At 53.3% G+C, this 23,532-nt stretch overlaps 1 protein-coding gene and 1 long non-coding RNA gene across 2 annotated transcripts; both read right to left on the bottom strand.

Moving 5' to 3' along the window:
- Positions 1-10,531: 10,531 nt before the first annotated feature.
- Positions 10,532-14,660, bottom strand: LOC140681111 (uncharacterized). The gene is made up of 4 exons (XR_012052357.1): positions 13,800-14,660; positions 13,358-13,516; positions 13,059-13,171; positions 10,532-12,633 (listed from the first exon to the last, which is right to left on the bottom strand). It is a non-coding gene; the product is annotated as an uncharacterized lncRNA (long non-coding RNA).
- A 1,203-nt stretch (positions 14,661-15,863) lies between these two features.
- Positions 15,864-17,910, bottom strand: LOC140680258 (serine/threonine-protein kinase pim-1-like). The gene is made up of 5 exons (XM_072920274.1): positions 17,881-17,910; positions 16,898-17,215; positions 16,699-16,749; positions 16,128-16,494; positions 15,864-15,868 (listed from the first exon to the last, which is right to left on the bottom strand). The coding sequence occupies exons 1-5, from the start codon at positions 17,908-17,910 to the stop codon at positions 15,864-15,866; spliced, it is 771 nt and encodes a 256-aa protein (XP_072776375.1).
- Between the last annotated feature and the right edge of the window lie 5,622 nt (positions 17,911-23,532).

The raw sequence follows: 23,532 nt of genomic DNA on the forward strand, positions 1-23,532 counted from the left end.
CCCTGGAGTGGCTCCAGCAGCTCCACATCCTTCACCAATTCCAGAAACCAACCAGATTTCAATAAATAAGAGACAAGAACTAGGTGGTTCAATCATGGTTACCAACACACGGAAATGACACAGGAACCCTCAAGCCCTGTGGTTCTCTGAGACCAGCTCTGCATTCCTCCCATGCTGAGGGAGGGCATCAGCAGGAGGGATCAGCACTGCCAGGGCAAAAGGTGGCCTCTTTTCATGGCCCTTGAAACTGGACATGTGAAATGAGGTACACAAAGCCAAAGGCCAGGTGGACCTGTCATCTCTGAACGGCTCTTTACAGTCTTCCCAGGAACATGGATGACAGTCACTGTTTTGCCAGGGAAACGGCATCTGTTGGGAATGTGGTGCAGAAAATGTGCTTTCTGCTCCTCTCAGAGCCAAAATTCCTACCCATTCTTGTTAGTCCCTCTAAGATAAGGACCCTGTTCAGCTGAGTGACAGTGAAGCAAAAAAGCAACCCAGGAATGCATTTTCCTGCTCACAATACCCTCCATTCACATGGGTGACTTCGCACTGGCACACAGGAGTAGGGAAGGAACCCAAACACATCGTTTTACATAAAATCAGATGTGTTGAGGGTTGGACAGATCTCACAGGGATATGGAAACCTCCCCTGAAAACCCAGTTCAGGGAGAGCCTGAGCTCTTTTGTGGCTCTAGGCAGGAAGATGCTCAGGATCTCCCAGAGAGGCTCAGCAGGCAGTAGGATTGTGCCTGGATCTCGCTCTGGAAAGGCCAGTGGCTCAACTGAGAGCTGTGGGAATGATTTATAATGCACTGAGAGGGGCCACAGTCCTGCAAGGGTCTTTCATCAGGAGCAAAGAGCAGCCTGGAGGGTGGGGAATGCTGGAGCTGTACCACTGTGTGCTCATCCTTCACCTGAATGGGGAGCTGCCCCCAAAGTTGCTATGTATCACTTTTATGGTTCTCCTGTCGGGTATATTTTGGAGCAGCTGTTTTCTGTGTCTTTTTATGGTGGGAAGCAGCCATTTGCCTGCTGTGATATCCTCACAACTAATACTAACTCCTCATTCCCTTTGGTTTTATTTGGGTTTTCTTAATCCATTGGTTTGATTGGTTTGTGTGGGTTTGTTTTTTTTGGGTTTTTGTCTGTCTTTGTTTGACTTTTTTGTTTGCTTTTTTATAAGACTCAGGTGAAGATGGCATAGCAAAACTCAAAGAAATGTACACCAGGCTTGACTTTCCAGAAATTGCTTTTGGCTGGCTTTAACTGCATCCTCCAGGCTCAGGATAACCAGTACATTTGCAGGTTTTCCTCTGCATCATCAGCTTGCCCAGACTTTGTTCCGTGTTTCACAAATGGAGAAGAAAATGGATATTGTGCCAAGCTTCATTTCAACCTGCATCAGCATGATAGAAAAGAAGAAAAAAAAAAAAGAAAATATTCACCAGTTAGAGCAGAACCAGTGTCCCACCATCTTCCCCTCCACTGTTATTAATTTTGTACATTTAGAGGCAAACCTGGGCCTAAAGCTTCCATCGCTCAGTTCCTGATGCAGGACTGCAAGGGTCCCACAAGAAAGGCTGGGACAGAGTGTTCAGAGTGTTCAACAGGGCCTGTGGCAACAGCACAAGGGGCGATGGCTTTCAGCTGCAGGAGGCTGATTGAGGTTGGATCTCAGGAAGCTGCTCTTTTCCACTGAGGCTGCTGAGGCACTGGCCCAGGCTGTGGATGCCCCATCCTTGGGAACAGGGCTCTGAGCACCATGGTCTGGGGGAACGTTGCTAAGCATGGAACCAAACACTCTCTAGCTCAACTGTCACGTCACAATCCATGTCCCACCTGGAACTGCCAGCAGCCAGCAAGCAGCACAACACAACTGTTGGCCCTGGGGTCAGCACACCCTGCGCTCTGCTCCTGCCCGCTCCTGCCACCCTTCTTGTTCCTGCCCGCGGATACCCCCATCATCAGGTTCCATAGCTGCTGAAGGCCTGGATTGTGTCATCCATCCCTGCAGGATGTTCACATTTGTCCTCAGAAAGGTACGGTGCCATTCCATGGAGGTGGATCCCCCCAGCTGCCCGGGTGGGCTGGAGTTCTGGGGGGATGGGGTGGGACAGGGACCCCACTCTGAGGTTTTGCTACCTCTGCAGGCTGTCGCAGACGGAGTGGAAGAGATGAAGGTGGACACACAGACTGATATGGAGGAGGAGATGGATGTGGATGGAGAAGAGAGTGGAGAGGAAGAGATGGAAGTGGATGTTGAAGAGGGGATGGATGTAGAAATGGAAGAGTACACTGAGGACATGGAAATTGATGGAAAAGATGAAGAGGAGGCCATGGTCCTGGGATGAAGACCGATGCCAGCAGCAGGACAGGTACGTGGTCCCCACAGGCAGAGTGGGTTCCCTGCAGCCAGGCTGGGGCTGGGCTGGGTGGTCCCTGCTCCGGCCACACAAGCCCCATCCCAGTGCCTGGGGCCCAGCCCCCAGACCCAGCCAGCCTCAGCTCTGGCAGCAGAGTCCCACTGTGCCAGCCTGGGGACACACGGAAGAGCCCTCTGTGCCTGACTGGAGTGACCATGGCACCTGCTTTTCTTCCAGGACTGATGGAGATCCCGGGCCGAGATGGCACCATTTTGTACATAGTTTTAGAGTTTGTTGTTCCCTTTAGGATATAGGTTTTAGTGCTACGTTTGGTCTTCTGTAAATACGTTTCAAATATTTTTGTTAGATATGTTCTTATGTATATACGTTCAATAAATTGTTGTTGTTACAAATATTCTTACAAAAGTCAAAGTGTTCTGTGTTTTCGTTGCTGTTCTTCTGTAAATAAACAACCCTGATTTTTCACACCCCGGTTCTCTTTCCATTTGCTTCAGGCACAGGCAGTATTGGCAAAGTTGTGTTTTCCGCTTGCTCCAGGTTCCCAGGGCGGGAGGTTCATGGGGGAGCTGGCACAGCCACCCCAGGAGTGGGGGTACCTGCACAGAGGGGTCCCACTGACAGAGGTCACTGTCTCCTTGCAGTCTCTCTGGACACACTTGGGAGCTGCAGGGGCAAATCCCAGCGTGCCCGGTCCCGTGGGATCCCATGTTGGGACTCAATGTCCCAGCCAGGGTGAGCACTGCTTGTGGCCCTGGGCTCAGCATGGCAGGCCTGGTGCTCACACCACTGCAGACTTCAAGCTGGCCATGCACAGCTCCGTGTTTCTCCCAAAAATATCACTGCTGCAGTACCTGGGGTTCCCCAGTGCTGGCCTTGTTATCCCTACTGCATGGAGGATCGCATGGCATGGCAAAGGATGGATCCCATGTGGCATCCAACCTGCCCTGATCCAGGCTGGGCACCGGCAGGGGAAGGTGCAGTGCAATGTCTGCACAACCCAACCAGCCATCCGACCCCAGCCGCTGCATGAGATGGAAAAGCAGGTGGGGAGTGACTCCAAACAGCGCTGTCTGATTTATCTTAGCCAAAACCAGCACTGGGGGTTGTTGGGAGAAAGGGAGAATTCACATGTTCAGTGACACATTGGAAAGGACCTTGATCAGATTCACAGAGTAAGGAGAAATTCTGCATCCCTGATTTGCAGTATTTTCGGCTAAAAAACACACCTGTCAGCCCAGGTAAAAGCAGATGTTCAATAGAGAGCTGGGTGGGATTAGGTAACAAGCAGATAGGAATAGGGAAGCAGCAGTATGTGACTTCTGTGTAGTTCTGAATGATGTTGTTCAAGACTGAGCTGCATAGTAATAAGAAATGGAAAAGCAATGATGGGAAAATTAATAGACGTACCCAACAATGGAGATGAGATTGGATTTGAGGCAGGGCTTGGTTCCAATCAAATCTGCCTGGGAAGAGGCCTGGCTTAAACTCTCATTGTTTGCTTTCCTTTGAAGAACAACAATAGCCAAAATATGACAGATGAATATTCCTGGGGTAGAGGTTGGTAATTCAACTGCAAACCTCGGGAGAGGAAGGATTGCAGGAACCACAAGAGGAAGACAAATTGTAGTCTCATCAAACAACAGAAAAGTCCAGGGCCTGTGTATAAATATACAGCGCTTGTGTTGAATTCTTCCAGGAAAATGCAAGTCTGAAGTGAATCCCAGGTGTTTGACTTCATGAAAATTAGCAAGCCCTGATTCGATTTCCTTCCCAGTCGGTGAATAGGAAATCCCTGGGCAGATGCCTCAGTTCCAGGTGTAGGTAGAGTTACTGTATCCAGGAACCTCTCTCTCCTCTGCATCTCCCATTTTTCTGAAAACAAGTCCACACAGTGGCCCCAGCAGCAGCACGTGTCACCCTCTGATCTTCACTCGCTGAGATTTAGATTTCAGCCCCACTGAAGAACAACAAAGGCTCCTTTGTGCCCATACCCAGAGACAGAGCCCAGAATTGATGTTGGAAGGGATTTAAAGGGCAAACACAGGTGGCTCTAATCCCCCTTCTCACTTCACCTCGGCAATGTAGCTCTTCTTTTGGCCAAGTTCAGCAGCCCACTCATAGAATCCTAGCATGGTTTGGCTTAGGAAGGAACTAATGACCATCTCATTCCATGCCCCCTGCCTTCCACTATGCCAGGTTGCTCCAAGCCCTGTCCAATTGGTCTGGAACACCTCCAGGGATGGAGCTGCCACAGCTTCTCTGGTCAGTCTGTTCCAGGCTCTTTCCAATCTCACAGAAAAGAATTTCTTCCCACTCTCCTTCTAAACCTGTCCTTTGTCAGGCTGAACCCATTCCCCCTTGTTCTCTCCCTCCAGAGCCTTTTCCAAAGTCCCTCTCCAGGTCTCCTCAAGCACCTTCAGGCATTGGAAGGAGCTCAAAGGTCTCCCTGGAGTGGCTCCAGCAGCTCCACATCCTTCACCAATTCCAGAAACCAACCAGAGTTCAATAAATAAGAGACAAGAACTAGGTGGTTCAATAATGGTTACCAACACACGGAAATGACACAGGAACCCTCAAGCCCTGTGGTTCTCTGAGACCAGCTCTGCATTCCTCCCACGCTGAGGGAGGGCATCAGCAGGAGGGATCAGCACTGCCAGGGCAAAAGGTGGCCTCTTTTCATGGCCCTTGAAACTGGACATGTGAAATGAGGTACACAAAGCCAAAGGCCAGGTGGACCTGTCATCTCTGAATGGCTCTTTACAGTCTTCCCAGGAACATGAATGACAGTCACTGTTTTGCCAGGGAAAGAGCATCTGTTGGGAATGTGGTGCAGAAAATGTGCTTTCTGCTCCTCTCAGAGCCAAAATTCCTACCCATTCTTGTAAGTCCCTCTAAGATAAGGACCCTGTTCAGCTGAGTGACAGTGAAGCAAAAAAGCAACCCAGGAATGCATTTTCCTGCTCACAATACCCTCCATTCACATGGGTGACTTCGCACTGGCACACAAGAGTAGGGAAGGAACCCAAACACATCGTTTTACATAAAATCAGATGTGTTGAGGGTTGGACAGATCTCACAGGGATATGGAAACCTCCCCTGAAAACCCAGTCAGGGAGAGCCTGAGCTCTTCTGTGGCTCTAGGCAGGAAGATGCTCAGGATCTCCCAGAGAGGCTCAGCAGGCAGTAGGATTGTGCCTGGATCTCGCTCTGGAAAGGCCAGTGGCTCAACTGAGAGCTGTGGGAATGATTTATAATGCACTGAGAGGGGCCACAGTCCTGCAAGGGTCTTTCATCAGGAGCAAAGAGCAGCCTGGAGGGTGGGGAATGCTGGAGCTGTACCACTGTGTGCTCATCCTTCACCTGAATGGGGAGCTGCCCCCAAAGTTGCTATGTATCACTTTTATGGTTCTCCTGTTGGGTATATTTTGGAGCAGCTGTTTTCTGTGGCTTTTTATGGTGGGAAGCAGCCATTTGCCTGCTGTGATATCCTCACAACTAATACTAACTCCTCATTCCCTTTGGTTTTATTTGGGTTTTTTTCATCCATTGGTTTGATTGGTTTGTGTGGGTTTGTTTTTTGGGGTTTTTGTCTGTTTTTGTTTGAGTTTTTTGTTTGCTTTTTTATAAGACTCAGGTGAAGATGGCATAGCAAAACTCAAGAAAATGTACACCAGGCTTGACTTTCCAGAAATTGCTTTTGGCTGGCTTTAACTGCATCCTCCAGGCTCAGGATAACCAGTACATTTGCAGGTTTTCCTCTGCATCATCAGCTTGCCCAGACTTTGTTGCGTGTTTCACAAATGGAGAAGAAAATGGATATTGTGCCAAGCTTCATTTCAACCTGCATCAGCATGAGAGAAAAGAAGAAAAAAAAAAAGAAAATATTCACCAGTTAGAGCAGAACCAGTGTCCCACCATCTTCCCCTCCACTGTTATTAATTTTGTACATTTAGAGGCAAACCTGGGCCTAAAGCTTCCATCGCTCAGCTCCTGATGCAGGACTGCAAGGGTCCCACAAGAAAGGCTGGGACAGAGTGTTCAGAGTGTTCAACAGGGCCTGTGGCAACAGCACAAGGGGCGATGGCTTTCAGCTGCAGGAGGCTGATTGAGGTTGGATCTCAGGAAGCTGCTCTTTTCCACTGAGGCTGCTGAGGCACTGGCCCAGGCTGTGGATGCCCCATCCTTGGGAACAGGGCTCTGAGCACCATGGTCTGGGGGAACGTTGCTAAGCATGGAACCAAACACTCTCTAGCTCAACTGTCACGTCACAATCCATGTCCCACCTGGAACTGCCAGCAGCCAGCAAGCAGCACAACACAACTGTTGGCCCTGGGGTCAGCACACCCTGCACGCTGCTCCTGCCCGCTCCTGCCACCCTTCTTGTTCCTGCCCCCTGATACCCCCATCATCAGGTTCCATAGCTGCTGAAGGCCTGGATTGTGTCATCCATCCCTGCAGGATGTTCACATTTGTCCTAAGGAAGGTACGGTGCCATTCCATGGAGGTGGATCCCCCCAGCTGCCCGGGTGGGCTGGAGTTCTGGGGGGATGGGGTGGGACAGGGACCCCACTCTGAGGTTTTGCTACCTCTGCAGGCTGTCGCAGACGGAGTGGAAGAAATGGAGGTGGACACACAAATTGATACAGAGGAGAAGATGGAAGTGGATGGAGAACAGACTGGAGAGGAAGAGATGGAAGTGGATGTGGAAGAGGGGACGGATGTGGAAATGGAAGAGTACGCTGAGGACATGGAAATTGATCAAGAAGATGAAGAGGAGGCCATGGTCCTGGGATGAAGACCGATGCCAGCAGCAGGACAGGTACGTGGTCCCCACAGGCAGAGTGGGTTCCCTGCAGCCAGGCTGGGGCTGGGCTGGGTGGTCCCTGCTCCGGCCACACAAGTCCCATCCCAGTGCCTGGGGCCCAGCCCCCAGACCCAGCCAGCCTCAGCTCTGGCAGCAGGGTCCCACTGTGCCAGCCTGGGGACACACGGAAGAGCCCTCTGTGCCTGACTGGAGTGACCATGGCACCTGCTTTTCTTCCAGGACTGATGGAGATCCCGCACAGAGATGGCACCCTTTTGTACATAGTTTTTAGAGTTTGTTGTTCGCTTTAGGATATAGGTTTTAGTGCTACGTTTGGTCTTCTGTAAATATGTTTCAAATATTGTTGTTAGATATGTTCTTAGGTATATACGTTCAATAAATTGTTGTTTTTACAAATATTCTTACAAAACTTAATGAAAACCTCTGCTCTTTCAGTGAACTTTGGTGACAGCAGCACACAGGTAACTAACACCCCACACTGCAGATTCACAAGTCATCAAATTTCCCCTTAGCAAATGACTCAAAAAAATCTGTCCTTGTAAACAAGAATTAGTGTCAGCAGTCTTACAGCTTCAAATGTGGTAAGATAAAGCCCAGAGTGTTTGTTAGTAATTATCCAGCCTGAAGGCAAACACCCATTCACACAAACCAGGCACTGGCATGGACTCCATTGCAAGGAAACAAAACCAGGTCAGGGAGACAAGGTATGCAACATTTTCCCTGCGCAAGATTAGCACCTACCACTCCACAATACTTACATTTATTAACCTTCAGCTTGCTTCCATCTACTGGAATTGGATCTATGTAATCCCAGTAATATTCATAACACCAGAAATACTCCAAGGAGTTTGTTCTGTTAGCCATGTCAGTGGTGCCTTTTAAGCCAGCTCAGAACTCCGACCCACTACTTTGCTTCACAGCACTGCAGCGCCCTCAGAAAGAGAATTGCACTACTGGTGCCTGTGCCAGTCACTCTGGGGTCCCGCAGCTCAAGGGCTGCCTGGGGACTGAAAACACCTCATGGCAATGGGTGTTAATGTATGGCAGAGATGTAGGAGGAGCCCTGAAAACGCAATCCTCGCTTCTTGACGGTCACTCATGTTATTCCTCAGGATGTTTTAAACTGAGATGGGTGCCCTGTAACCTAGGGACAGGGTGGACAAGTGCCAGCTGGATCACAAACCCTTCTCTCCAAGCAGTGCACTGTTCCTGGCAGCTCCCGAGCACAGCCGGGCTGGAAAACATTCCTGATGGCATCTGGATGGAAAGGGCTGGGGTCTGGAGGGGCCACGCCAGGAGCGGCTGGTGGCACTTGGCCTCTTCAGCCTGGAGGAGACGGAGGTCAGAGCTCACCACGGTCTCTGCTGCCCGTGAGCGGGGACAGGACCCAGAGAAGAGCTGGAGCTGGGCCTGGAAGGGTTTAGGGTGGCGATCGGGAAAGGCTCTTCCCCAGAGGGTGCTGGCACTGCCCAGGCTCCCCAGGGCACGGGCACGGCCCCGAGGCTGCCAGAGCGACAGGAGCCTTTGGAGAGCGCTGCCAGGGATGCCCAGGGTGGGACTGTTGGTGTCTGGGCAGGGCAGGGGTGGCACTGGATGGTCCCTGGGGCTCCCTTCCAGCTCAGGGGCGTCTCTGACTTAGGAGTGACCTGATAAACGCCTCATATGAAACCGATGTACCGCAATAACCACACCCTTTGCCTTGGTTCCGTGCTCTTACGAGCTCTAAACGCCGCACGGGCAGCGCGGGCCGGCCCCGGGAGCGGTTCCGGGGCAGCCCCGGCGGGCGGGGCGGGGGCGGTTCCGGGCCGGTGTCCGCCGGCACCGCCGCTCCCTCGGGGCCGCTCGGAGCCGGTGTCCGCCGGCACCGCCGCTCCCTCGGGGCCGCTCGGAGCCGGTGTCCGCCGGCACCGCCGCTCCCTCGGCGGGCGGGCAGGACCCGATGGCGCTGCGGCCGGAGCCGGAGCACTCGCTGTCGCTGTCGCTGTCGCTGCCGCTGTCGCTGTGGCTGTCGCTGTGGCTGTGGCTGTCGCTGCCGCTGTCGCTGTCGCTGTCGCTGTCGCTGCCGCTGCCGCTGTCGCTGTCGCTGTCGCTGTCGCTGCCGCTGCCGGAGCTGGGCTCGGCCGGGCCGAGCGGCAGCAGTGGGAGCGGCAGGCGGACGCGGCCCCGTGCCCGCGGTGTCGGTGTGCGCCGGGGCGGCACCTCCAGCCGGGGGTCCGAGGACGAGGGGAGCGGCCGCATCCCGCTGCTCGGTGAGTGCCGGCCCCGCCGCCCCGGCGCGGCCCCGCCGCCATCCCTCCTTCCCTCCTCCTCCTCCCTCCCGCCGCGGGCCCGGGCCGGGAGCGCTCCGAGCCGCCCGGCGGGTGCGGCTGGGGAGGGCCGGTCCTGGCCGGGCACAGCGCCGGGCACAGAGCCGGGGCTTCGCGGGGAAGGCGCTGAGGACAAGCCCGGCCAAGGGCTCGGAGTGCTCGTGTGCCCCCAGAGCCCCTGGAACTCTGGTGTGGGGTGCTCTGTACAAGCGCTTGTGGCCTGAGGCAGAGGGATTCCTCACAGGGACACGGAGCCATTGGAATGGGAATGGCCTCAGGATGAAGGAAGGCAGGGTTAGATGAGTATCAGAGGAAGTTTTTCCCGGTGAGGGTGGGCAGGCCCCTGTGGCTGCCCCTGGATCCCTGGCAGTGTCCCAGGCCAGGCTGGACCCTGGGGCTTGGAGCAGCCTGGGACACTGGGAGGTGTCCCTGCCCACGGCAGGGGGTGGAATGGGATGAGCTTTAATGTCCGGACCACAACTTAGTGATTCTGATGGTCTTCCTGAGGTCAGTCAGCCTGAGGAGCTGTTGCAAATTCCGGCTGAAAGATGAAAGCTCATCATTTACACTGTGTAAAGCAAGAATGAATGCTTAAAAAATTCTAACGTGTGAAAGACAATAGCATAGTTTTTGTTCATCAGGAAAAGTCCCAGGGATTGTGTAAGTCACAGGAAACAGTGGGGCAGGAGGGCCACCAGACAGCAGAAAAAAGACCCCTAGCAACACGCCGTGCAGATGCAGAGCACGTCGAGAATATCACAAAGTCCGGAACTGAAGGGGTATAAGAACTGAAAGACCGGGAGGTGCGGTGCGAGCCGTTGGGGGGAGCTGCATTTGCCCGTACTGCTTGCTTGCTAAATTAATAAAATTCTCTTTATAAAGTGACACAAATTGGTCCCGTGTCATAATTTATAACAGAGTGATGGCTTTTCTCTTCCTAGGTAACACTCTAGGCTGGAGGGGGCCCTGTTTCACCAGTGGGCAGGGTCAGCACCAAAGACACAGACACCAACTGAAGGAATTGTGTCATTTATATCATGCACAGCTGCAAAGAATTACAAAAGGATAAGCTCAGCAAAGCACATCATCATTAGCAAAGCATTACAAAAGAAGCTCAGCAATGCATCCAGTCATTGCTACCAGAGATTGCCTGGAGTGATTAAGGAAAGATCCATCACCAGTTAGCCTCAGGCTTTACCATCATCCACAGCCACACATCAGTTGGGGGAAGCCAAGGACTGGAGAGCCACTCCCAGACACTGGGAATTCCTGCAGGTGCCTCCACCTCTGCAAGCAATGAGGTTCCAACCCCAAAGCTGTGAGAGGACCCAGCTTTTACACTGTTAAACAAACAAGCTGGCATCACTGCCACTGCGAGAACATCTGCATTCATTCTCCTGACTGCTTTCTCCCAAAGCCTGGCCAGGGCTGAAGGAGGAACCAAGGGAGTTGACTTTGATCCTTCACCCCCAAACAAGGCCAGATGGGGCCTTGTCTGTTTCTAAATACAGAAAGATAAATCCGTGTTTTAGCAAGGAACACATGCATTGATCGTGTTGTTAATCATGCTTCCTTAATGAGTGGATACAAATACAACATTTGCTTGGAAGGTTCATCTAGAGGTGAGCTTGCCTCAGGGCCTGTTCAGGCCCTGATCACAACCTGTTCAGGCCTTGGTACTTTGATCGGTCCTGAGACCTACAATCAACTACAACCTTTGTAACAATTCTTTCAGTAACACAGCTTAGATTTAGGTATTAGGCATAAAGGCATCTCCTCTTGTTCTACAATTAAGTGCAGTTTAAGTTCATTACTCAGAGCTATTCACGTTCCTTTTAAAACATGCCTAAATAGTTGCTATTCTCTGTTATTTATCAAATGCCTCTCTTTTCTTGAGACTGTCTCTTTTAAGAAAGGTCCCATTACTCCACTTCCCAGCACAAAGTGTCACAGCAACTCACCAAGTGCACACACTGCAATGATGACAGGCCCTGCCACCAATGCATTTCACAGCAGCCTCGAATTTGGCAGCCACGAACCCAATCCCACCAAGAAGAATTTTCTTCTTTCTGCCACTCTTCTACTGCTCCTTCTGTCAAGGTGATTCCTGACTGTTGGCCTTCAAACCCATCACTGCTAGCAGGGCAACATCCCCGTCCCCTGATAGCCCAGGTTCCTCCTTGGCCAGCAAGCAGATAATCCAAGGCCATGCGGTTCTCTGGAGTCCCCATTTGTGTTTGTTGGAGCTCGTAGGATGTGCTAATGGGCATTTCAACAGTATCATTTACTACCTCTTCTAATAATCCATTCAGCTCATTCATGTCAACTCCACGGGATGGGGCAGCGCACATGGGGCACAGGGTGAACCAGAATCCTTTGCTTTCGGAAACCCAAGGCACTCTTTCGGTGGAAAATGTTCTCTGGGCCCTAAGTCTTCCGTGTGGTCGTTGCTGAAGGACCCTAAATGGGGGCCCTGCAGCTGGGAGCGGTGTGACACTGACACTGACCAGCTGCAGCACCCCAAGTTCTACTGACATTGGGAGTGATGGTAAAGCACAGAAATCTTCTGACACTGTAGCCTCTATAACTGTGACAGGGTTTGGTTTCTCCTGAGGGGAAATCTGAGTGAATCCTGTCACACTGATCGTTGTATTCCCGTGTCCCACAGCACAGGTTTCTGTAACTGTCCCTTCATTGACTCCGTTACGAGGCAGAGCCCATTGACAGAGTTCTGGCCACCCCACAGGGTGGGCCCTCCAAGGGAACCCCATTCCTCCCAACTTCAGCTGAGACCATACCCAGCAATTAGTGACACTGTGTGCTTTGGCTACCTTGGTCTTTAAATTTTCAAAACATTTTGATGACTGATCCCTTGGTGAAACTCTGGAGGTGTTTTGGCAAACGTCAGTAGTACTTTAGTGACACCGTTCTTCATTCGTTTTGCTCAATGTCATTCAGGTTAGGAACAATAATTCTGTTGTCCATGGAGCTGGCAACTTTTTAATTCCAGAATAATGCCCCCAAGGTCCTTTAGTGTTCAGCTTTACCATGTTGTCTGTGGGTAACAAGGCTTGGTGGGGCCCTTTCCCTTTTGGCTGGAAGAGGGCCAGGACCTCTGCTTAAAGAAAAAAAAAGGAAAAAGAAAAAAAATACAATTAGATGAATTGTAAAAGATACAAATAAAATCCAAGTGTTAGTGAAACAACTTCTGTAACTTTGCATTAAGAGATAAATGATCTTTTTAAAAAGAGAACTCAGTTATTTACACTGTAAATGTGCTGATGGCATGGATCCATCTTACTGACCTCAACAGCCTTTTTTACAGTTTTTGGGGTTTGTTTCCAACATTCTTATTTTAAATTGTGGTCGAAGCAATAGGAAATTGATTGGGGCCCTTCCAGCTCCAGGCAGGACTGGGAATCTCAACTCTGTCAAACCCCAAATCCTTTAGAAGATGACCTTCCTTCTCACTCTGGGAATGAGCTGCACATTCCCTCTGAAATTGTCAGGGGTTTCTTACGGATGAAAAATCCCACTTACGGCTTTTTGCTCTGCTTTGGAAGTGGGAAGGGCAATTCTCCATCCATCAGCTCCAGACTGCACTGCCTCAGGAACACGGCTCACTTGCCAGCTTTGGCCCACTCGTGGCACTTCTAGAGGAGGAAGAAAGTGCAACTGCACACTTCCAGCCAAAAAGAAATGAAGAATGAATAGTGGAGATCCAGGCGTTCCTGCGGAGATCCAGGGGTTCAGCTGGGACTATGGGGAGTTTGGGTCCTTGCCAATTGGATGTGTGTCCCCAGCTGCAATCTCCTGGCCTGCAGGGGAGTCTCACTCACCTGCCAAAGCAGAAAGCTCAGGCACTGTGCTCCAACGGGCTCGTCTGATGCAAAGCTGTCAGAGCAATGTGAGGGCAGAGCCAGCCCAGCTGTGCCCGGGGCAGAGCCCAGCAGAGCCCTGGCAGAGCCCAGAGCAGCCTCAGCACCCGCAGAGCCCGGCTGCAAGGAGAGAAACCAGAAAGCGCCCGTCAGCTGAAGGCTGCTGTCCCCTTTTCCCAGCTGCCCACAGAGCCCAGGCCATGCTGGCCGTGCCCAGAGCTGTGCCCAGAGCTGCCCATCACTGCTGCCTTTGGGAGCAGAGCAGGAGGGCAGGACATTCCCAGCCTGCAGCCAGCCACGGCACATCCAGCCCTCAGCAGCTGCCCAGAGCAGGAGCCTCCTTGTGCTTGTTGCTGTCTCCCAAAAGCTCTGATCCCACCATGCCAAGCAGACGGGGACTCACCTCACGCCATCCTCCGCTGGGAGAAAAGCTGGTCCCAAACGATGTCCTCAGCCTTCTCCAAGGGCACGGCCCATCCACGCTGCAGCTGCTCCCAGGCACTTCCCAATCCCGACTGGACCTTACATAGAACGCTTCCTCTAGAAAAACAAACAACAAACTGTTGAAAAGAGATTAGAGACAAGGGGAAACAAGAAAAAAACTCTTATCTCTGTCAGAGGTCTGAGGAAGGCCCAACCCCTACATGCTAGGGAAAATCCCACCCATGGGGGAGAGAAGGCCACACTTTCTCTCTTCCCTCCTGCACTGCCCCCCAAAATAACGGTGTTCCCAAAGCAAACAAGGGCAGTGGAGCAGCCCAAGCCCTTCCTTGCCTGCAAAGCAAAGCAGCCCCTGCACAGGTTCTGGAGTCCCACCTCTGCTCCCGCCATGGGGGTTTCTCTGTGCCGGGCTGGCTGCCCCAGCCCCAGCCCCAGCCTCAGCCCAGGCCATGCTGGGTGCTGGGGGCTGTTGGCAGGGCCAGGAGCCAACTCCCATCTTGTATCCACCCCAGCCCATGCCCCCAGCCCTGCCAAAAAGCAGCTGGGCAGCCGACTGAAGTTGCATCTGCCCCAGCAAAGGGAGAAACTTTTGTTCCCAGCCAGTCTGAGCAATGCCCAAATCTGGGAGCATTTCCCCGGCTGTGGACTCATCTGCGAATTTGCTGTGGAGCCTGGCTTTGAAGACGGTGCCACAAGTCCATCATCTTCAGCTGCCAGTGGCCAGGTTGAGGAAGAGGTGTCATCCTTGATGTTGTCGTCGCTGTCTCCAGCAGCAGCAGCAGCCCCACCTGGTACAGCTTCTCCAAGGACTCCTTCTCCTTCCCTGGGGGTCAGACCAGGCTGTCAGGGTTCTGCCCAGGGCCCCAGCTGTCAGGGAAGCAGGACAAGCAAAACCAGCTCGGATGGCAGCCACCAGTGCTGGGCAGAGCAGCTCAGCTCCAGCACAAGGCTGAGTGTTCCCACCCAACAATCCCAGTGCATTGATACAGGCAGGGAAAAAGGTCTGGGTTTCCTTGCTTCTGATTGCCAGGGCATGTGTGGACCTGTAACTTACCAGGGCCCTGGAGCAAAGTGTGCATGTGGCTCTCTCCCTTTTTCTATGGCAGGTGAATATCCTGTATCCAAGGATCATAGAACAGGTCTTCTAATGAAGGTCTGTCCAAGAAGTGCATGGATAAACACCACCTGATAAGATCTTGGCACTCTGGGCAGAGAAACCAGAAACCACCGGTCAGCTAGAGAAGGCTCCTGTCTGCTTTGCCCCACTCTTCCCATGCCCAGGCCATGCTGCTTTTGTGCTCAGAGCTGTGCCTAAACTTTCCCATCAATTCCCTGTTGTGGAGGAGAGCAGGAGAGCAGGACATGTGCCACCTCCTCAGCGGCTGCCAGAGCGAGATGCTCACGAGCTGCTGCTGTCTCCCAGCACTGGTATTCCCCCGTGGCCAGAGATGAGGATCCACCTGGAGAGAGCCGCTGTGGCAGCGAGAGCTGATGGTCCCAGCTGATCTTCCGGCCCCTCCTGAAAGGGTGCTGCCCGCAGACCATCTGGTGCAGCAGGATGCCCAGGGACCAGATCGTTGCTGCCTCGCCATGGTACCAGCCCAAGTGGGTCCATTCTGGGGGGCTGTATGACAGTGTTCCTGTGGAATACAGATGGAGTTCATCAGGGGGATGCTGCTGCTCCCAGAGCCTGGCCCCAGCATCCCTGGGCGTGCAGGGGCCGCCCCAGTGGCACACGGGGCGACTGCTGCACTCACGCCAGCACCTGGGACTTGTGTACAAACTCAGGGCTGGACAAGAAGCCACTGGTGCTGGAAGAGGGCAGCAGAAGCCCCGGCAAGGCCTGACTATGACATGCAAAGCAAAAACCCACTCAGGGCTGGGGGAAAAATCATCTCCTTATCCTCCCTGCCTGCAGTGCCCTAAAAATATTATGAAGCCAAGGCAAACAAGGTGAGTGGAGCAGCCCAAGCCCTTCCTCTCACCTGCACACCAAACTGGCTGGTGCACTGGTTCTGGCTCCCTTCTATGCTACCCCAACCCACGGGTGATTTTGTCGGGCTGGCTGCTGCTGCTCCAACCCCAGCCCCAGGCAGAGTGGTGGGCAAAGGCTGCCAGTGGGGCTGGAAGATGCCTCCCCACCCAGCCCCGCTCAAAAGCAACTCAGGGGAAGGCTCAGTACCCTGACTGGCAGCAAAAGGGAGAATCCTCGCTGCCACACCCAGCTTGGCCTGTGAGATGTTGGGCCATGAGATGGTGGGACCGGGAGCACACCCCTGCCCAGGCTCACCTGCAAAGTGAGTGTAGGCTGTGTCTTGCAGGTAGGTGCCGCAGCCAAAGTCGATCAATTTTGCCTGGCCAGTGGCCAGGTCAACCAGGATGTTCTCTGGTTTGATGTCGCGGTGCAGGACCCCACGGCTGGTGCAGTGCCGCACGGCCTCCAGCACCTGGCGGAACAGCTGCCGTGCCACCTCTTCAGACAGGAACCTCCGTGCCCGAATGAAATGCAGGAGGTCCTGAGACCGCTCCGGCCGCTCCAGCACCATCACGATGTTGTTGGGGAGCTCAAGCCACTCCAGCAGCTGGACCACACCAGGGAAGCCAGTGGACACCTTGTCCAGCAGCACGATCTCCAGGGGTGCGCTGGTGCCGTCGGGCTGCGGGAGGACCACGGTGCCACCAGTGGGACTGATGTCCTGCCAGGGCTGGGGAACCCCTCAGCCAGCCCGGGATGCTCTGCGCCCTGCGCTGGCCCCACGCCCGCTCCCCATCGAGGGGTCCTGGTGGCTTCCCCCATGCCGGGCCTCGCCTCATCCCCGCCCGGCACGGCCCGGCTGTTCCCGCTGGCCCCGCTCACTCACCAGCTCGTCCCAGTGCCGGACGCGGTTCCGTGGCACCCTTTTGATGGCCACCTGCAAACCAAAGGCACCACCGGGTTCAGCTCGCCGCCCGCCCTGCCGAGCCCCATCCTCCTGCTTCCTTCTCCTTCTCTTCCTCCTCCTCCTCCTCCTCCTCCTCCTCCTCCCCCTCCCCCGCCCCCCCGCCGGCCCCGCCGCTCACCGGGGCACCGTCCGAGAGCCGCGTGGCTGCGAAGACGCTGCCGAAGCCGCCGCGCCCCAGCAGCGAACCCACTCGGTACCGCTGCTGCAGCGCCTCCTGCGCCTTCCCTGCGGGCGGGACGCGGCTGTCAGCGCTCGGCCCGGGGCCAGGAGCGGCCCCCGAGCGCCCCTCAACCGCCCCGGGCCGGCCATCCCCAGGCCTTCGGTCTCGGGAACGGGACACGGGAGGCTCGGGGCCGGCGGCTGCGCTGCTGAGCAGCGGCGGAGCTCGGGCCGGGGAAGCCGCGGCGGAGGCGGCTGCGGCCGTGCCGCGTGTGTCCTCCTCGGGGCCCGGGAGGAGCCGGGGCCGGGGCCGGGGCCGGGGCCGGAGCCTGCGCCGGGGCCGGGGCCGGGGCCGGGCTCGGGCCAGGCGGAGCCAAAGGGCCCAGCCCCAGGCACTGATGCCCGCCCAGCAGCGCCACCGCCAGCACAGCCAGAGCCGGGCGGAGGCGAGACCGCGGCGGGGCGGGCGGGGACGGGGACGGGGCAGCCCCGCCCGGGGCCGGGGGCGGGCCGGGGGCATGGCCCGGCCCGGCATGGGGGAGAAGGAGGCGGGGAGAGGGGAGGGACAGCGGGTGAGGGACACCGAGAGGAAGGTGTCCCACAGCCGGAGAGAAAGAAGAGAAAGAGAAAGAAGAGAAAAACTGCTTTTGCTGCCGCTGCTGCCGCCGCTGCTGCCGCCGCCGCCGCTGCTGCCTCTGCAACTGAAGCACCGAGGCCGTTTGTCCGCGTGTCCGTTCCCCGCTCGCCCCACGGCCGAGCCCCGCGCGCCCCGGGGACAGCCCCTTCCTCTGTCCAAACACGGGAACTTTGCCGTGTTCAGCCCAGACCCAGAGTCCTGACTCCTGCCCAGGGGCACAGGAATCCCCTCGGACGCTGCTGTGCATTGTCCCTGCTGAGGGTCAAACGCTATCGGAGCGCATTCCCTGAATGCTGAATTTGTACCTGACCCAAGAACTGCACGTACCTATCCATCATTGATTTCCAAAAAAAACCCCAAAAAAAACAAAAACAAAAAACCCAAACAAACAAAAAAAAACCAAACCAAAACAAAACAAAAACAGGGGAAGGTAAAATGTGTGTAGCTCATGCTATTTTAGAGTGTCTAAAACTTGTCAAATTGTGGATCTTAGAAGTGAGATCCATTTGCAATTAATGGGATGGGGAAGTAGTGTAAGATGGAAAAGGGTAGCATAAAAATAAACAGAGAAAAACATCTTGGATTATTTCTTTCCATTTTCATTTCATTTCTTAAAAACTCTTTCAGTTTTCCCAGAATCTTCTCCACAGTCCTGTTTGCTCTTTCCAAGAACCTTTGCTGGAGAATGAGGAAGCTTTGAGCAGTTTCTGTCACAAGATGTGCCACCAGCTGCAGCTTCTCTTGGCTTCCCACACCGTGTGTGCAGCTCGACTCTTGCAGAAAAGTGGGACAAATATTTGAAGAACTTTATAGCTTGTTCTTTCTTTTCCTTGTGGGCTGGGCAGTTGTGCCATTGGTGAGATTTTCACTGTTATTGCTCTAGCCTAAGAAACCATGACGGGCTCCCAGGAATTGTCAGGGAATGCAGAGAAAGAATCTCCAGAGCCTGCAGCCAGAACTGGAGAGCAGTGTGATAATCGTTCCAACATGCCCGTGGACATCTTGAAAATGATGTAGAAGATGAAAATGGGCTGACAGAGGGAGTTTGTTTCTGTGTTCAGTTTAGAAGCTTCCACCTCTCGAGCACTGATATAAATCAAGAGTACAATCAGTGCATGGAAAGCACCAGAACAAGCTGGTCCTCTCAGTGGATGGCTGAAAGAATCTGAAAAGGAAAAAAGCAGGGAATGATTTTGTGAACTTTCCCTGTACAATGGAACATTTTTACTAATAATTTCCAACCCATTCCCTCCGCTTTTGTCCTTCCTAACAAGGCCATTTTCATCCCAGATTCCCCATGAAGTAAGAACCCTGAGCTTGTGGAAGTGCCTGAAAGATGCCCTGTTCCTCTGCAGGGACACTCAGGCTGGAGCAGGAGCCCTCTCTGGGGAAGCCTCCTCCGAGCTGGAATTTGTGCCGTGCTGGGAGAGGAGGAGGAGGGGGAGAAGGCTGGGCACTGTGTGGCAGGAGCAGGGATTTGGGCCGCAGGACATTCCGTCTGTGCCGCTGCCCCACAATGGGCGGGAACGCTGTGGGGATAACTGGGGGACACTGGAGCGGAATATGGATGGCACTGGGGGGAACTGGGAGGGCCTGGGAATTACCTCAGGTGTATTGGGAGGGACTGGGCTGTACTGGGATGTATTGGAGGGGCACTGGGGCTGTACTGGGCTGTACTGGGGATGAACTGGGCTGTGCTGGGAGGGACTGGAGTGGCACAGGGGTTGTCCTGGGCTGTACTGGGGATGAAGTGGGCTGTACTGGGAGGGATTTTAAGGGCACTGAGGCTGTACTGGGCTGTACTGGGGATGAACTGGGCTGTGCTGGGAGGGATTTTAAGGGCACTGGGGCTGTACTGGGCTGTACTGGGGATGAACTGGGCTGTGCTGGGAGGGACTGGAGGGGTTGAATGGGCTGTTCCCGCCTCTGCTGCCTCCCATTGGCCGTGACTCCCGCCCATCGCAGCCTCCAACCAATCAGCGTCAGGGATCGATCATGGCTTTGGGGGCGGTGCCTAGAGCCTGCGCCATCTTTTCTTTTGCATACAACTCCCATCATGCCCCGCAGCCCAATAGAGCCCCATTGGGGCCGGGACTACAACGCCCGTCATGCCCCGCGCTCCACAGAACCGCCCCGGTACCGCCCCCATCTGTCCCGTAAGTGTCCCCCAGACCCTCCGGGATCCCCAAGTGCCCCTCAGCGCCCATTCGGGACCCCCCAAAATTTTACTGGCAAAGTACAAAAAACAAGAAACTTTGGAAAAGCATTTAATACAAAACCAATCCAACACAAAGCACTTGTCATAGCAGTAACTTCATTCACTAGCCTATTTAGCCTGGAAAGCCTTAAACACTTAAGTTGTTCAGGTAACCAAAAATGTTCCATATAAAGAGCATTAGAAGGAGAGGAGAGAGAGAGACAGGAAGACAGAAGCTCACAGAAAGACACACATGTGGCTCCCAGCTCCCAGGGTTCCAGTGTGGCTGAGACACAAACCCCAGGAGAGGCAGAGTCCATACCAGGGGCTGACCTTGTGCTCCTTGGTTTTACGCCCCTGGGCCTTCGTGGGCCTCCCCCCAGCTGGGACTTCTGATTGCTCGGGCGTTCAGAGCTGGGTTAACACTGTCCCAGCTGTGTGACTGATTGACAGCTCAGCCCAAGGTGTCTCGGGACATCGATCTCATCCAGCCTCTGACAGCGACCATGGTGACACTGGGGAACCTCATGGAGCCATGGGTCAGTTGTGACAAGGCAGGTCCAAGGACACCCTGGTGACACTGGGGAACCTCATGGAGCCATGGGTCAGTTGTGACAAGGCAGGTCCAAGGACACCCTGGTGACACTGGGGAACCTCATGGAGCCATGGGTCAGTTGGGACACTGTGGTGACCTCGTGGAATCAGAGGAAACCATTGGGAAACTCCCATGGAACCAAGGGCCCAGGGTGACACTGTGGAGCCCAGAGTGTCACAGAGGAGCCGTTGTGACACTGTGGGTCCCCATGGAACCAAGGGAACATGGGACAGGCTGATGCCTTAAGTTTTACCTTCCATATTTTCCAGATTCTGTCCTGCATCAGTCTTTAACTCTGAACTTCATGCAGAGTGTCAGCAAGTTCTCTTCACAGTGTAGTCAGACAAAACAATCCTGTTACAGCCCAAGAACCAAGGACACCGCTGCAGCTTCAGGCCCAAAAAGTGAAAACAACAGCGAATTGAGGAGAGCAGACTGGGAGGGTGGGGCTGCATAACCTGAAGGTGTAATTGGACAATTAACCCCAATATGGAAATGAATCAGAACATAAAAAGTGTGGAAACCTGTTGTCCATCCTAGGTGTACCCTCAGCCAGGCCCCTGTACTGCCCAAGGTGAATCCTTTGAAGGCCTTTTGAATAAATCCCCACTTTATTCCTGTAACACTGTCCAGCCTCTGCTCTAGGTGGCCTCTCTAGGCTGGGCCACCTGGGGGCCACCTGACAGGTCCAGCTGACCTTGGCATGTCCAGGGCTGCTGCTCATCTGCCCCTGGAGCACTGGGGCTTGGTGCTCTCCTTCCTGTGGAAAGAACTGTCCTTCTCCTCCAGGTGCCCATGGCCAACATTTGGATTCCTCCTCTTATTGTGCTTTTATGCAAAGATTGTTCCCAGATAAAATCTGCGAGGACAGACAGGTCTGGCTGCCTTGGCCACCCAGGGGCCACCTCTCGTCTGCCTTTGAAACACTGGGACCCTGTGCTTTTCTTTCTTATGGGATAAAAGCTCCTTTCACATCCAGGCACCCAAGGCCAAAGTTGGGAATCTGCCTCCAGGATTCCCTATATCCAAGGATTTCTCCCAGGTGAAAGCTTCCAGGAGAGACAAGTCTGGCTGGCCTTGGTTTCCAAGAGCTAATTCTTATCTGCCTTTGAAACACTGGGGCTCTGTGCTTTCCTTGCTGATGAAAAGAACTCTTCTTCCTGCCCAGGTGCCCATGGCCAAAACTGAGATTCCACCTTCAAAATTCTGGATATCCAAGGATTTCCCCCAGATGAAAGGTGCCAGGAAAAAAACAGGTCTGACTCTCTTGGCCTATGGTGACCACCTCTCATCTTCTTCCAAAACACCTGGCTTCACCTGGACTTTTCTTTCCTATGGGAAAAACCATCCATCTTGACCAGGTGACCATGGCCAAAGTTGGGAATCCTCCTCCAGAATTCCCTAGATCCAAAGATTTCTCAGTGATGAAAGCTACCAAGACAAATGGGTCTGACTGGCTCAGCCTCTCAGGAGCCACCTCTCTCCTCCTCTGCCTTTGAAACACTGCGGCTCTGGGCTTTCCTTCCTATGGAAAAGAACCGTCCTTCTTACCAATGCAGAAATGGCCAAAATTTTGGTTCCACCTCCAAAGTTCCTTTATCCAAGGGTTGCTTTCAGACAAAAGCTACCAGGACAGAGAGGTCTGGCTGCCCTTGGCCTCTGATAGCCGCCTTTCATCTGCCCCTGAAACACCGGTGTTCCATGCTTTTCTTCCTGTGTAAAAGAACTGTCCTTCACCTCCAGGCAACCAGGTCCGAAACTGGTATTCCACCTCTGAAATTCCCTATGTCCAAGGACAAAATCTGCCAGCACCATCTGATCTGGCTGGCCTTGGCCTCTGGTGGCTGTGGCTCATCTGCCCCTGGAACATTGGGGCTCGCTTGCTCCCTTCCTATGGAGACCATGGTGATACTGTGAGGACCTGGTGGTACTTTCCCTAAAAAAATTGCAATTTGTAAATGTATCTCTCAGAACAATACCTGGCAGCTTTGGCTGGCCTTGTCCTCTAGTGGGCACCTTTCATCTGCCCCTAAAACAGTGGCACTCTATTCCTTCATTCCTGGGGAAAATAGCTGGTCTTCATGTCCAGGAACCACAGCAAAAATAAGAATTGGCCACCAAGCCTGCCTGGGGTCATGGAACCATCTGCAGGCCCCGGGCAGATATTGACCCTTCCAGTGCTTCCATCCTCCCTCCAGTGAGAGAAAAGGACACAGGGCAGGCACACAGAGCAGCTACATGAAGACACCGAGGTCACTGAAGAGGAAGTTGAGTCCCAGATGGGAGGGATGAGGAGATGCTTTGATCTCAGGGCTGAAATCCTCTGCTAAAGCTATGGAGAAGGATGTCATTGATACATCAGGCTCTCTTTTTCCCTATAAGGCATTGGAAAATATGGGGAGATGACTTGTTCAGCAAAGGCCTCCATGCTAAAGTAAGGAAATATTGAAGTCGCTTGATGCCATGAGGTGTTTGAACAGACAAAGAGAGCAAAGTGATGAGACCCTGTGCCCTCAGGGAGAGAAGAAGAAGATCTCTATTCCCAGAGATTAGGATGATTTCAGAAAGAGATGAAGAGAACCTTTGCTCTTAAACAGCACATCTTTAAACTAATACCACTTAAATTGACATGTCCCCTAAACACAGCTGTGGGAAAATCTGTGAAAAAATGGGAGAGATTTCACAATTGCAGATTTTTCCTAGTGGCTGCTATTCATGGAAAAGAAAAGCCATGAGATAATTGTTTTCTTGTGGAGAAGTCTCCATAACATTAACAAGAGGAGGTTCTTTCCCTAAGTGAACTGAAGAAAGACTATTCTAGAGGTGGAAAACTGACAGAAAATTTTAGATTTTGTCTCTATACATTGTCAGATTGTATGGAGAAAGGAAGTGTTCTGAAAGTTTTGTTCTGATCCTTATTACTCCGTCTTTTAGTTACTCTTAAGAAACTTTTCTTTATACCATTTAAAAGTTTTGAGCCGACTTTGCCTTTCTTCTAATCCTGTTTCAAGAGCAGGAAGTGAGTAAGTATATTCTAGTGTGTGCACTGGTAATTAGACAGCACTGAACCCACCACACTTATTGATATATTGCCCAAGAAATCCCAAAATGGTGAACCAAAACCACTACATAAACTTCCTGATGAACTGCCCCAGACCAGAGGGA

Source organism: Taeniopygia guttata, chromosome 31 (genome assembly GCF_048771995.1).
Source record: "Taeniopygia guttata chromosome 31, bTaeGut7.mat, whole genome shotgun sequence".
Taxonomy (NCBI): Eukaryota; Metazoa; Chordata; class Aves; order Passeriformes; family Estrildidae; genus Taeniopygia; species Taeniopygia guttata.